Raw genomic sequence first — 15,124 nt, 5'->3', positions numbered from 1 at the left:
TAATGTGAACCAAAGGAAAAATGGGGAAGAAATAGAAAATTCACTAACGAGCTGGAGAGATGGCTCAGCGGTTAAGGGCACTGACTGCTCTTCCAAAGGTCCTGAGTTCAAATCCCAGCAACCACATGATGGCTCAAAACCATCTGTAGTGAGATCTGACACCCTCTTCTGGATGACAGCTATGGTGTACTTACATAATAAATAAATAAATAATTAAAAAAAAAAAAAAAGAAAATTCACTAACTTGCTTGGACACCATCACATCACAACTTGCCAAGGATGTTTCTGACAGGGAACCCTGTGTGCTTCCCATAGCAAAGAAAATATGGTAAAGATCTAGTGGCATCAGAGGACACTGCTTTCAAGCCACAGTACTGTGAGTCAGCCATGCACTGTGTTAGAGCAAGGCCCTTTCCCCAGCACCCATAAAGAGGAACTAACAGTTACTCTTCCAGTCCTACGCTATGTATAATCTTTTATTTGGGATATGTAAGCCATAACTAGTTTCAGAGATAAATCTAGAGATTTTAGGTACATCATGTCTTGTGACACAGATTGTTGAAATTGGTCCACGATAATTATTTCATAAAACTAATCATAACTTAAGAAGCTAGCATCATATAGAAATCATGCCGCCGTTTTATCAGTGGGGCTCCATTACTTTTTGTTTTATTTTTTTATTAGTTATGAGCCTAGTTTTATTTTAACTATACAATTCTGAGCAAAGATCAAAATCGCAGTGAGAGGGAATGCTGTGTTCTGTGAGTTGTTAGCCAAGTCACACTGTTGTAGAGATGTCTCCCCCTCCATTCACATCTGTCTCGGACTGTGCCGACTTGACTAACTCTCTTATTCAAAGAAGAGCATAGCAAACGCTTTTAGTTAGCAGCAGATGCATCTGTAGACAGGGAGGTGAAGTTTAGTATGGCTTCTCAAGAAAGTTAAATTTCCTTTTGTGTGTGTGTGATTCAGAACATTTTATTCAAGGGCTTGTGGAAGGGCCGGAGAGGCCTACACTGTCTACTCCTCAGAGTAGATTGTCAAGGTTTCCCTGTCAAAAAAGCTAAATTCACTTTTCTTAAGACAAAAAGAAGTTTCATATAGACCATTAAAGTATCTGCAATGTTATGTTAGGTCATGTTTAGGGAATTTTTTTTTTTTAGTTCGATTTAAAAAATTTTTAACAAATACATTTTAAATTTTCTTTCATTTGTACATGAATTATACAGACAGACATTCTAAAATATAATCTGCCTACTTAAACAAAGTGAACTCTTTTGCGTGTATTGTAAAAATAAGTATGTAATCGTATTTGGTCATTTTCTTCTAACACGTGAGCTACTTTAAGTCTTACTCGTAACAAGCCAGCCTTTGCTACTAACAATGATCTAGCGGACTTGGTCACCTAGGAAGGAGACCCTGAAAAGACCGTTCTCTTTTGCTTATGATTTCAGTTAAGAATGCAAATTGCACATCAGACTTTGAGGAATACTTCGCCAAAAGAAAACTGGAGGAAAGAGACGGCCACGCAGTGAGCATCGAAGAGTACCTTCAGCGAAGCGACACGGCCATTATTTACCCAGAAGCCCCCGAGGAACTGTCTCGCCTTGGCACGCCAGAGGCCAACGGGCAAGAAGAAAATGGTAAGGCTGTAATTCATTTTTAGCCATGATACTGACCTCTGCAGCTGTTACAATTACAAATGCACTACATGCCTGGGTGTTTACCTTAAAATTTGAAGAACAGCTGCAGAGGCATGGAATTTCATGAGCAAAGATTAGAACTGTAATTTTAGGGTATTGTGAAATTTTTTTTTTGTCAGCAAATTTGTGTCATTTGTACATCCAATACAGAATAAGAACAATTACAGCCCATTTCTAAGAGATAAAAATATCTAAATGTATTCCAATCTTTCAGAGATATTTTACTTTTGAGGAAAAAAAAAAAGTTTAAGATCACCGACCCTCACCTTTTGTTCTCTGACACCTGAAAAAAAAAAAAATTCTCCTTTCCTCCTGTGAATTCCTGAGTTATATGTGAGTCTAGGGTTCAGAGGGACTGTCAGTCACCCAAAGGGAATTTCTCCATTTATCAGCTGTTTAAATTTCCCCCTCCCCACAAATAAGCTCAAGTAATTAATTAATTTTCGAGCGCAGTGTGAGCTGATTCGGACAAGCCTGCCTTGGGTGTTCAAGGGGCCTGGTTGTGAGGAGGCCGGGCGCAATGATGGCGCTGTGCAGGAGCAGATTGCAGCGATTCCTGTCATAGCAGCCCGGGCAGCCAGCCCATTAGCTGCCATTGATTTACTGACCTTTTGGCCCGCTCCTCTCCCCTCGCCTCTCGGCTACAGACCTGCCACCTGGAACTCCAGATGCTTTTGCCCAACTGCTGACCTGCCCCTACTGCGACCGCGGCTACAAGCGCTTGACATCGCTGAAGGAGCACATCAAGTACCGCCACGAGAAGAATGAAGAGAACTTTTCCTGCCCTCTTTGTAGCTACACGTTCGCCTACCGCACCCAGCTCGAGAGGCATATGGTGACGCACAAGCCAGGGACAGATCAGGTGGGGGTTGCTTCTAAGTGATTTCTTTCTATAATAACCCCTTAGAGAAACGATATTGCTTTGATTGGCAATCATTATTAATTTTTCATGGCATTTTGAAGATGCAGATCTTTTAATGGTAATAGCTTTAATTGAGGTCTAAATGATTTTTTGATGGTCTCTTCTAATATGATTTAATAGTCTTATGTTCACGATCGAATGAGTGTGTTAATTTCTAATTTAGAAATTTTATTTGCACTTTAACTTGACTTTAGTTTCATTTTTATGTTCCACAAAAAGTGAATGAAATTGTAGCATTTTAATTATACATTATTAAACATCTCAGCAATTTTAATTCCATTTTTCACCTAGTTTTGCTTAGGCATTTTTTTCATATAGGACCTAATACATAGCAAAAGAAGTGCGTATTTCTTTCATTTGTCACAAAACACTTTTAAATTACTTAGAATACTTTACAAGCTTACTAAGTTATGAAATGTGTTTTTAGGAAGATAGAAAGGCCATATAAGTTATATGCACATATACATAATAAATTGGAAAAGTTTTAAATGATAAAAACATTGGTAATAATTAAAATAACTCCATCTCAATATACATGCTTATAGTTAAATGCCAAAACTGTTCTGCCTCTTTTAGCCTACTTGTTTTAAAAATAAGAACTCAGTCTTGGAAAGGTAAGGATAGGGTCTTAAATCCTTGAAATGACTGAGTGGGGCTGATTCACAGCATCTCTTAAATGTTTCAGCAAAACTGCTCTTTCTATCCTCCTGGGAGAATTGACTGTGTAAATTGATATTATGATGTGTTGGGTGGTCACAGTAATGGTGTTTTATAAGTCACAATAACTGGTCCTACAGATACAGAATTGCCCTAAATGAACTTTGATATTATATATTTTTGAGATGGTTAAATATGACATTCTCTATAAAACTCCAATTTGTCCTCATAGGCCTTATTGTCTTTGAATAAGGAAATGAAGACACAAACCCAATTAAGCAAGAATGGAAATACTGTGTTACAAATTTTTACTATTTAAGGCACTATATCACATTATCACACCATTTGTTTCTGATTGGACTTGTTACTTGAATGTTTTCCAAAGATCAGCTATAAGTAATACACTTGTGCAGTTACACTTTTGTAACAGTTTATCTTCTCATGCTTCTATGCACAAAAAACTCTAGGAAAAAAAAAAGCCTAGATATTTATCTAGTATAACTGCTTTAAATTTCACATGCAGAAGTGTGATTGTGTTGGCGCATTATGAATGGTAGCTTTGGTGTTGAAAAGTCCCCTCATTTGCTCATGGCATTTACAATTAGTAAATTAAAATGATTGTATCATATTAACAGTGGCACAACTAAAGTTTATAGTAGTCCTCTGAGGGCTGTGGGGGAGACAAAGCAGCTGTTGCTGTTTGTTTATGCAACTCGGCAACATATGAGCACTGGTCCCTCAATGGCGCTCGGCGGGTTGGGCTCCGCTTGATCTTTGAAGGTTGCTGCTGTTTGAACAAACCTCCCTGTGTCCCATGTAACACCATCTGTCTCACTAGGAATGTGGGAAGATTCAGCACACCCTAGCAGTTGTCACACCGTTTCTGGGCTGTCTTTTTTGCAAAAGGCTTTTGTGTCATTGCTGCAGAAAAAGGCTGGCCTCCTACCTTGAGCATCCAGAGTGGATGACTGTGGGGTTTTTTCCCCTTAGAATTCCAAGTCACACTGCTTTGCCCCCTTGTTCAAAAAGGTCAGCGGTGTTGGATGGTGTCTGCGCTGCCTCTAACTTGTCTTTTCAGCAAACTTTTTTTTTTTTTTTACTGTTGGTTCTTGCACACTACTAAAACGGAAAATGAAAAGTCGTTGAAGTCCTTCCTACTGCCTTGTGATAAAGCTGTTCAAGCAGCCATAACCCAAGATGCTGTCTCTTACTTGATAATGAGTCAAATCTGATAGGCAGCACCTAAGAAAAGCAGAGTTGATATGGGACAGTAGTACAGTGAGTGGGATATTTAAACAGCCATACCAAATATTTATAGTCAAAGGGTTTTATTTTTTGTCTATTATTTGGGGGTGGGGAGAAGTCTCCATTCCTTTACATTTCAGTTTGATTTAGTGTAAGATACACTTTTACCTGGATACAGAAAACTTCACAAAAATTTTGTTTTAAGTGTGGGTTAAAAGAAAATAACAATTTTATAATTTTCAGGAAAGTATTTTTTTTTTCCTCAGCAAGTTAGCAGTGTTCTGAAAGGAAGCCTTTAGGGTTTAGATTCTGCACTGAACCAAAAGAGCCATGAGCATCTCTACAATCATACTTTCTCATCTCAGGGGGTCAAAGAAACGCTGTAGAAAAAAAGATGTCAGGCGTAATTGTGAAGCGAGTGCCCGACGTGCATGGGAAGCACTTTCTTAAAAGAGAAAAATTCCCATTTTATTACCAGTATTACCACTTTTATTGCAACTCTGAAAGTCTGACCAGATAAATAAGCATGAACTTGGACCTCTTGGCCTGCCTGCTTGCCTAAAAAAAGAGTCTTTGAAAAAGATTCCTAAGCAATCTCCTTTGTGCCTCCTGAACAAAAATGACGGCCATCTTCTCTCCTTTTACAGCACCAAATGCTAACCCAAGGAGCAGGTAACCGAAAATTCAAGTGCACGGAGTGTGGCAAGGCCTTCAAGTACAAGCACCACCTGAAAGAGCACTTGAGGATTCACAGTGGTGAGTCACAGGGGAATGCAATGCCCCATTGCATTCTGTCCAACTAGGGATGATTGTGGAGACCATTTCAATGTACACAGTCCTAGGTGGAGTCTTGTGGGTTTATCCCTTTATTTCATAAGCTCTAGGAGTCTTGGAGAGTCTTATGGTATCCTATAAATGTTTATCCTTCTTACAATTCACAAGGGCTTTGATTTGTGTTTTCTACTAAATCTAGAGACTTTTACAAAACTGTGCACAATTCCTCTATTGATAATTCTGTTTAGATTTGTATTTGTATTGGTTTTTTTTTTTTTTTTTTTTTTTTTTTGATACCTAAACTTACAAGAAAAAGTGGGAGAAAACTGGACAGGAACTTGCATATGCTAAGCATTCCTTGACTCCTGATAGCCATACATCATAAACCCACATCCTACCACTGAGATTTCTGCTTTATACATAGTTTGATAGCTCTGCCAAGCATTTTATTACCAAATTGGATGCTATTCAAAGAACTAGTTGAATTGGTAGAATCAATGGGGTCTCCACAGAGTTGATTAAAGCCATGGCTACACTTCCCTTTAAATACTGTGACATCTTTATTGTGCTATTGACCACACATTAATCTGACACTCTGTTTAAATGGGAGGCTGCCGATGGCCTGACAAGATTTGGGATTCTAACTGGAAAAGGCGTAGAGAGCCTTTACCTTCCACAGCTTACATCTTGAATTATATCCACCGGGGGTAGATAAAGCCCAGAGATAGTTATGGTCATATAACTCTGACTTAAACATCTAGAATGTGGGGTCCACCTACACGAGACACCTAGATTAATTGGTTTCATGGATTCTTGTCTTGGCAGACAACTTTGCATGTTACCTAACTGAAGAAATCTAACGCTAATTTTAATTATCCTTTCAGGTGAAAAACCTTACGAATGCCCAAACTGCAAGAAACGCTTCTCTCATTCTGGGTCCTACAGTTCACATATCAGCAGCAAGAAATGTATTGGTTTAATATCAGTAAATGGCCGAATGAGAAACAATATCAAGACGGGTTCTTCCCCTAATTCTGTTTCTTCTTCTCCTACTAACTCAGCCATTACTCAATTAAGGAACAAGTTGGAAAATGGAAAACCACTTAGCATGTCTGAGCAGACAGGCTTACTTAAGATTAAAACAGAACCACTAGACTTCAATGACTATAAAGTTCTTATGGCAACACATGGGTTTAGCAGCAGTAGTCCCTTTATGAACGGCGGGCTTGGAGCCACCAGCCCTTTAGGTGTACACCCATCCGCTCAGAGTCCAATGCAGCACCTAGGTGTAGGGATGGAAGCCCCTTTACTTGGATTTCCCACTATGAATAGTAACTTGAGTGAGGTACAAAAGGTTCTACAGATTGTGGACAATACGGTTTCTAGGCAAAAGATGGACTGCAAGACCGAAGACATTTCAAAGTTGAAAGGTTATCACATGAAGGACCCATGTTCTCAGCCAGAAGAACAAGGGGTAACTTCTCCCAATATTCCCCCTGTCGGTCTTCCAGTAGTGAGTCATAACGGTGCCACTAAAAGTATTATTGACTACACCTTAGAAAAAGTCAATGAAGCCAAAGCTTGCCTCCAGAGCTTGACCACTGACTCAAGGAGACAGATCAGTAATATAAAGAAAGAGAAGTTACGTACTTTGATAGATCTGGTCACTGATGATAAAATGATTGAGAACCACAGCATAGCCACTCCATTTTCATGCCAGTTCTGTAAAGAAAGCTTCCCGGGCCCTATTCCCCTGCACCAGCATGAGCGCTACCTGTGTAAGATGAACGAAGAGATCAAGGCAGTCCTGCAACCTCATGAAAACATAGTCCCCAACAAAGCTGGAGTTTTTGTTGATAATAAAGCCCTCCTCTTGTCATCTGTACTTTCCGAGAAAGGACTGACAAGCCCCATCAACCCATACAAGGACCACATGTCTGTACTGAAAGCATACTATGCTATGAACATGGAGCCCAACTCTGACGAACTGCTGAAAATCTCCATTGCTGTGGGCCTTCCTCAGGAATTTGTGAAGGAATGGTTTGAGCAAAGAAAAGTCTACCAGTATTCGAATTCCAGGTCGCCATCACTGGAAAGGACCTCCAAGCCGTTAGCTCCCAACAGTAACCCCACCACAAAAGACTCTTTGTTACCCAGGTCTCCTGTAAAACCTATGGACTCCATCACATCACCATCTATAGCAGAACTCCACAACAGTGTTACGAGTTGTGACCCTCCTCTCAGGCTAACAAAATCTTCCCACTTCACCAACATTAAAGCAGTTGATAAACTGGACCACTCAAGGAGTAACACTCCTTCTCCTTTAAATCTTTCCTCTACATCTTCTAAAAACTCCCACAGTAGCTCGTACACTCCAAATAGCTTCTCTTCTGAGGAGCTGCAGGCTGAGCCATTGGACCTGTCATTACCAAAACAAATGAGAGAACCCAAAAGTATTATAGCCACAAAGAACAAAACAAAAGCTACTAGCATAAACTTAGACCACAACAGTGTTTCTTCATCATCTGAGAATTCAGATGAGCCTCTGAATTTGACTTTTATCAAGAAAGAGTTTTCAAATTCTAATAGCCTGGACAATAAAAGCACCAACCCTGTGTTCGGCATGAACCCATTTAGTGCCAAGCCTTTATACACCCCTCTTCCACCACAGAGCGCATTTCCCCCTGCCACTTTCATGCCGCCAGTCCAGACCAGCATCCCCGGGCTACGACCATACCCAGGACTGGATCAGATGAGCTTCCTACCGCATATGGCCTATACCTACCCAACGGGAGCAGCTACCTTTGCTGATATGCAGCAAAGGAGGAAATACCAGAGGAAACAAGGATTTCAGGTAATGAGATGTGTCACTTTGCTCTGAAGAAAGGCACATAGGATAACCTAGCTGTGAGTGCCAGGCTGCCCAGTCCTAAATAAATTGATAAGTGACCTAGAGGATGCACAAGGTGGGGAAAACACTCAGTCGGGGTGGGAAAACCAGGAGTCTGAAAGCTTTGAAGCCAGCTAGCAAAGCCAGTGGCTGAAAGGATAAGCTTATTAAGAAACTAAGGCAAGAAGATTGCTAGTTTAAGGTTAGGCAGCATAGCAGGATCCGGTCTCCAAAACAAACGAAACAAAATAAAGAATTCTTCTGAGAATTACATGTCGATGCTAGAAGTTGGTCAGCTTACCTACACGCTTGAAACTGAAGTGTGTAACAGCCACACGCTTAGAAAGGTGTGTATGACTTGAAGGAATTACATATTTAAATTTTGACATCTATTTTGCTTTATAGAGTTCATTTTGAAGAGAATTTTTAAAGAAATATTTTCTGTTACATAGGACTTCCTGCCTAATTTTCAAATGGTCAAAGAATTTGTAGGTGGTAGAATCTGAAAGCAGGCATTGTTTTGGCATTATTTTGTATAATTTCTGTTTGCAAAATAGGAGCCAAAGTGACAGTGCACGGCTGTAACAGCTGTCCAGTATTCCAATTTACAACACATCTGCCCTCTTTGTAAATGCATTTAAGCCTATTTAATCATCTCTAGTATTAATTAGTGCAAATATAGTCTAAGAAAACTAAACTGTGGGCTAGCAAATGGAAATGTATGTTATCATGCAAGTTTGCACTCCTTTGGACCAAGACAAAATAAATATCAAGAAATTTAATAATTTACTGATCCACATTCATTACTGCTCAATGCTGAAGGCTGTTTAACATAGATAGAACATTGATAAAAAGTGTTATTAATATTCTCTATTTCAAATTAGAAAATTAAATATAAAAATATAGCTTAAGGCTTTTAGTTGGTAGACATACATTTAAATAGATTGTATAATAATAATATTTTGTACCTAAATATAAAATTCAATTAAAATGAAGTTTCTAAAGCTACCAATCATTTTTGAAGTAAAGTACACTGGAAAACATAGTAACCCTGATATTTAATGTTCACTCTTGGGTTTTTCCCTGGTATTAAAAAAAAAAAAAAGAGTGGAAGATTTAAGAAAACTGTTTTTCCCATCTATGGCAGAGAAGGTTTATGTTTTGAAGAAAATTGAAACTTCCATGTTGTTCAGGGGGAAAAAAATGAGAAGATTTTAGTTATAAGATAGATTGGCATCTAGCATTTTGGAGGCTCTCCGGTTGTCAGCCTGTGCTCAATTGTTTGACGTAAACACAAGGAGGAGAGCCCGTGTTGAACTATGTGGTTATATCACAGGGAGACTTGCTGGATGGAGCGCAAGACTACATGTCAGGTCTAGATGACATGACAGACTCCGACTCCTGTCTGTCTCGAAAGAAGATAAAGAAGACAGAGAGTGGCATGTATGCATGTGACTTATGTGACAAGACATTCCAGAAAAGCAGTTCCCTTCTGCGACATAAATACGAACACACAGGTATGAGCGACTTTGACTAGCTAGCTAGAGCTCTCCGGCCTGCTGTATATTTCATAATATTTAATGAGTGCACTTGTGCAACATAAGACGTAGCATATGCTGATACCTTCAACAAGAAAGAAGTAATACTTTTGCATAACTCAGTAGGACTTTCGTGTTGCCTGTTTATTGGATCATTCATGTGTTTATGCTTGTCTTCCTAACTTTCAAGTTATCTGTAAAACAAATTCGCCTACCATGTCAAAGGAAAATTTAAATGCCCAGGGTAATGAAATGGCATGACAAGAGCTCATTTTTGAAAGTATCTTCAAATTTTTAAGCTGTGGTGAATTTATCTATGTGTAAAAATATTATAATAAATCTGGTCAGTGATATACTAGTAGACTCGTCCAAACACTAAGTAAGCCATGCTTTGGGGTGACTTTCTTTGGTTTTCATAACTTGGCCACTTTTGAAACAGTTTTAAATGTTATTTCCATAAAAGAAAGGCAAGAGACCAAATAAGCCAGCGAATCCTATAATTGAAAGACTAAAGTAATATCTCCAGTTCATGTGTTATCTATTAATCACCAACACTGACAAGAACCTGACGAGACAACAGCCCCAGGGCTCCCTGGGACTATCGGTGGTGTGTTATGTTTCCTAAAAGTGTATCATGTAAAGGTACTTTCCACAGCCCCGGATCAGATCTGCAGCTCTGTAGTGAGGTTTCCATCCTTTCCTCTCTCCTTCCCACCTTCTGCTCTAAACAAGGAAAACTAGTCTCACCTTGTCCCTAATCCGTGACCAGGACTTCTCCACTAGAAATGTGAATTTGTCTGCGGTGGGGAAAAGAAAGTATAGAGTCATATTCAAAATATTGTAACCAGGAGCAGGATGGATAAAGTGTAGGGAATCCTTTTGCTTTAAGAGGGCAAAGTTAGCATTGATGCACGTGGGGTCGAAGAGAAGAGGAGGTTTAGGCCTTAACTATCTGCAGATAGGGGACATAGTCTGATATTGAAAGATACCTTGGGAAATGCGGGTCCTCCAAATCTTCCCAGATCCTTCACTAGCTGTGTGTTGGAGGTAGCACATGTGACCAGAATCAAGCTGAGCCCTGGGCAAAAGTGGCCCATGCTGGACTGCTAGTGCTGAGAGCATTTTGTGAAGAGAACCCAGGTTGTAGCAGCCTTGCTCCTGCTCCAACCAGTTCAGCTCCTTTCCCTCCAACCATAATATCTGTGGTTATGATTTTAAAAGGCCAATTAATGTTAAAACACCCCCAAATTGGTTTGCAAATCTACACAATTTTTATACTCAAGCTATATATTTGAAACATCATTTTTTCCTACACTGTTCATTTATTAGACTTTCTTTAATACTGAGTCTTATTTAAGTATTTACAGAGTAACAAATATTTTCATGCCTAAATTTACTTTAATTTTAATCAACCTCAAATATATTTTGTATTTCATTATTCAGCTACAATAGGCACATCACTGAAGGCATCTTTCCCTCTCTGATTGGTCTAATTATATGACCATATGCAAACTCTATCATTTACTACATGGTGAGTGTAAAACTTTTATTTTAGTGAGGGCTCTCATACATAGTGACATCCAGTCAGCATATTTATCTCCTATAAATAAGCTAGTCCATAAACTTCATAGATGTTCAGCTAGTTGAGAGACCCAAAAGTTGACAAATGCAAATGTGTATATATATATACATATTTATTTTTTTAAAAAAGCACATTATTTTAAAAGTAAAATATCCTGGTCCTTTAAGATGAGAGATCTGCTACCTAGAAATGTTGCCTAGCAACAGGATGCTAGTCATGCAATGACTTCTCTAAACTGGTGATTAGTTATCCTCCTGTTGGTGTCCCAGCTTGTAGAGTTTCCAATCTGTTAACTTTTTGATCTCTTGACCAAACATCTCATGACATTAATATTGTCATTGTGTTAGGTTCCATCCAAGCAAAAATCTTCATGAAATGTGTCAGTATGATGTATATGTAAATTTAGCTTGCTTTCTTCTAACTGCGCTCCATAAGCCTTTTGCTTATGTTAATACCTAATAATATTTTAAATGAGTTAATATGAATATTATAAGAGAGAACTGTCTTGACTCTAAAGCTGGGCAATGAAGTTGAACTGTCATTTGGATATTATATGTTGATTATAAATGTGTCATTGATAAAGTATGTTTGTTATCTGTCTATAGAACTGTTTAAACTAAGAAGAAAATTAGTGTCTATTTATTCCTGGGAGTTTGTGCTCTTTTGCCGTAATCTACTTTAAATTTATTTTCTAGGCAGATACCAAAGTCATACTGCTTAATTCTCTTACCAATGGCTTATTGCTTGCTTGTTTGCTCGGTTTCGGTGGGGGGAGGGAGATGCCCTGGAGAGTACAGAGAAGGGAATACCTTGTAAATGTTAACTTCAATTGGAATAATTGTCATAAATAATGACCGAAATAAAAGATCTGAACCTCTTGGTAGGCACTGTCAAGGACTCATTTTTACTCCACTAAAATTTCCACCTGATATCAATTGGGTACTTTCTCTGTTGAGACACTGTGGCAGGTGCTTTCAAACCACCTTATTTTTGAAAAGAAATAAAGATATTTCTACTTTGGAGTAGAGAAAAATCTAAATTTTAAATAAATTTATGGTCAACCTTGCTCCTAATTTATACGGCTATTTTTCATACCACAAACCTTCCATTGGTTTTTAACTTTAGTCTTCATTCTCATTGTCTATTGAGTCATGGACCCAGACAGCAATGACAGACAGTGTTTGGATTTCTTTTACAGCAATGTGGGTGTTTTTCTGAATCTTGTTTGTATAGAAATTTGATTCTAGGACATTTTGATTTGAGTTAGGTAAATAATCAAACAAATTAAAATTAAATAAAATCCCACACTAGCCCTTATTCTAAATTGAATTTATTAAATACTTGTTAGTGAAAGTTCTCAAGATTAGTAGAATATTTAGTATAAGAGTTGTGTCAAATTCTCAGTGACTCACTGAGTTTGTCCTTTGCAAGGCACCACCGTTGAGTACTTTATCTCTCAGGTTGCCCGTTTGTGATATACAATGTGGCCCTATTACAATTACAGTGTCTATTACCAAATACGTTCTTTGAATGCTGCCTGTCCTTATAGGATCCACCTCCCATACATTCTAAAAGATCTGGAAGTCTGTCTTGGAGAATAGTTGTTTTCAGTCCAGATGCTGCTTTCGTTCTATGATTTTTGGAAAATAAAACTTGTATTCATATTTTCTCTCCACAAAGTGACCTAACTGGTTGACCACCTTTGATCCTGAGCTGATAAGACAGCAGCATCAAAAAGATATCATGGGATAGCGTTGTTCATGCATCTTTTAACAACTAAAGCAACAAGAAAATTCATGTCTAATTTTTCTCCATTTAGACTTACTTCTTGCATGTACGCTACTCCCTGATATATGCATTTTGCTTAGAATTTAGTAGATGGTTGAACCTGTATTAATGGACAAGAGTTAAGTGATTTATCCTAATAGGCTGCTCACTACAAAGTTCTTGTTCTAAACACTTTATAAATCCTGTCTCCATTATTCTACCAATGGCCCATCCTCAGACTAAGTCCCCAAATGTCTTTCCTTTATCTGCAAAGACCCTGAAGCTAGAAGCAGTTGCCATACCCGAGACTGTACATACGCCAGCCTGACCTAAAAATGGATTTCAATGTGAGTCCAGGGTTCATCACCCTTATTGAGCACCATTCTGCCCCCATGGAACTATTGCTATCAATGTTTTACCCTTCTCCCTGAAACATCATCATTTTAAATGTACACTTACAAACAAGGATGACCAACATTATACTGTAGCAGCTTGAACATTTCCTGAAAGTTTTAAAAAAGAATAATACACCCCTAAGTTCTTTTCAAATACTCTTGTGATTCCTACTGTTACCTACCCAAATGAAAAAGTACTGTGTATCTACAGATTCCTACCACTCTCCCAGAATACTCTGTTGTCCAGTTTCCCTCATATAAAGCATCTTTTCCCAAACTTTAAGACTGGTTCTTCCATGCCTTAAATTAAACTTGTTATCTTCAGCCTATTAGCTAACTTGAAGTAGGTTAATATAATTCTGTCTGCACTTCCCATTTGGTGAGCACTCACAATTTATGTTTGAATTCTTATCTTACAGATAAAAAGCAAAACAAAGCAAAAACTTCCTACTTAAATATTGTGCCTTCCCCTATCACTCACCACTAAATTTATATCGGATGTTCCAGTAAAATGACAACCATCAATGAAATAACAGCTCAAACAGTCTGCAGCGTTTTCTAAGTAGTGGCAATGCCCTGGAGGCATTCAATAACATTATTAAAGATATTTGATTACTAATTGGGATTGTATATCACCATATAACTGAATACCTGAAGTGTCCAGAATGGGTTCCTAATCTTATAACATGACACTTAGCAAATGAAAATGGGGTTGGCCTCTACTAATGCCGGTGTTCTAATTTAATTTGCTGAAACAAGAGTTTGTAGTGGGAAGCAGAATCACCTAGCTTCACGTACGTTATGATGGTACCTCCATGCTCTGCGCCACACATTGATTTTTAACTCTGGCACATCAGGCTGATATATCTCTCTATTTGTCAGTTCTATTTTGGAAATAAAGTTTTAAGTATGACAGCTCCAAAAGGTGTTGAAGGCATTCCAGTGCTATTTGTGGCCTGGAATCAACCAGATGTGTTTAGGCTTGGCAGCGGTTTCAAGTTCCAAACACTGGTTAGAAACTGCCTGGAATGTGAAAGGAAGCACAAGGTTCTCTAGCTAAGGAGTATTTTAACACTCAACAAGTGGCTGACATCCCATGGAAAACTCTAGCCGGGGGAAACACCATTTGGAGCTAGTTCAGACCCCATGAAACACATCTTTCTAGTTTGCATTTTGGATGGTTTCTTCTCAAAGTTTTACTCTCAGAATCCAGTGACTGACCAGACACTCTTACATCTTCTTGCCTCTAGTCTGTTCTTTCATAACGTGGCAGTTTGCTCCTGTTTGAGACTAAGCCCACTTTCAAAGCAACTAGCTCATGATGTGACATACAAAGCCAGTGATGATGCCATTTCTATTGCTCTTACTCAAGTTCTTGCCTTAAAAAAAAAAGAAAGAACGAAAAGAAAAGAAAAAACCGTAAGAATGAGAAGAATTGTCTGGCGGTAAAATATTGTAGGCCACTAGAAATGTCTTGTTTTCCGTTTGAGACAGTGACAAAGCCTCCATTTTATGAGTTCCCCTCCAGCAGCCATCTCGTTGGTTAACCAATCACATTTGTTAGTAATCTGTAGAAAGCCAGATTATGAGATGAACATGGACCTTCCTAACCGACTGGGTTAGACCGGAGTGTGTCGATCTTTCAGACATA

General features: G+C 38.6%; 1 protein-coding gene across 5 annotated transcripts in view; it reads left to right on the top strand.

Moving 5' to 3' along the window:
- Zeb2 (zinc finger E-box binding homeobox 2) overlaps positions 1–15,124 on the top strand; it is a 131,665-nt gene that overhangs the window by 113,903 nt on the left and 2,638 nt on the right. For all 5 annotated transcript variants that reach the window (XM_029536000.1, XM_029536001.1, XM_021194379.2 and 2 more), the window contains 5 exons: positions 1,455–1,643; positions 2,351–2,565; positions 5,175–5,283; positions 6,186–8,155; positions 9,528–9,708. In XM_029536000.1, coding sequence (XP_029391860.1) covers positions 1,455–1,643; positions 2,351–2,565; positions 5,175–5,283; positions 6,186–8,155; positions 9,528–9,708 — 2,664 coding nt within the window. The remainder of the gene's footprint in view (positions 1–1,454; positions 1,644–2,350; positions 2,566–5,174; positions 5,284–6,185; positions 8,156–9,527; positions 9,709–15,124) is intronic.

This window comes from Mus pahari, chromosome 3 (genome assembly GCF_900095145.1).
Source record: "Mus pahari chromosome 3, PAHARI_EIJ_v1.1, whole genome shotgun sequence".
In the NCBI taxonomy this organism is placed as follows: Eukaryota; Metazoa; Chordata; class Mammalia; order Rodentia; family Muridae; genus Mus; species Mus pahari.
The sequence above is the reverse complement of the archived record's forward strand: the minus strand, read 5'-3'. Positions and strand labels throughout refer to the sequence as shown.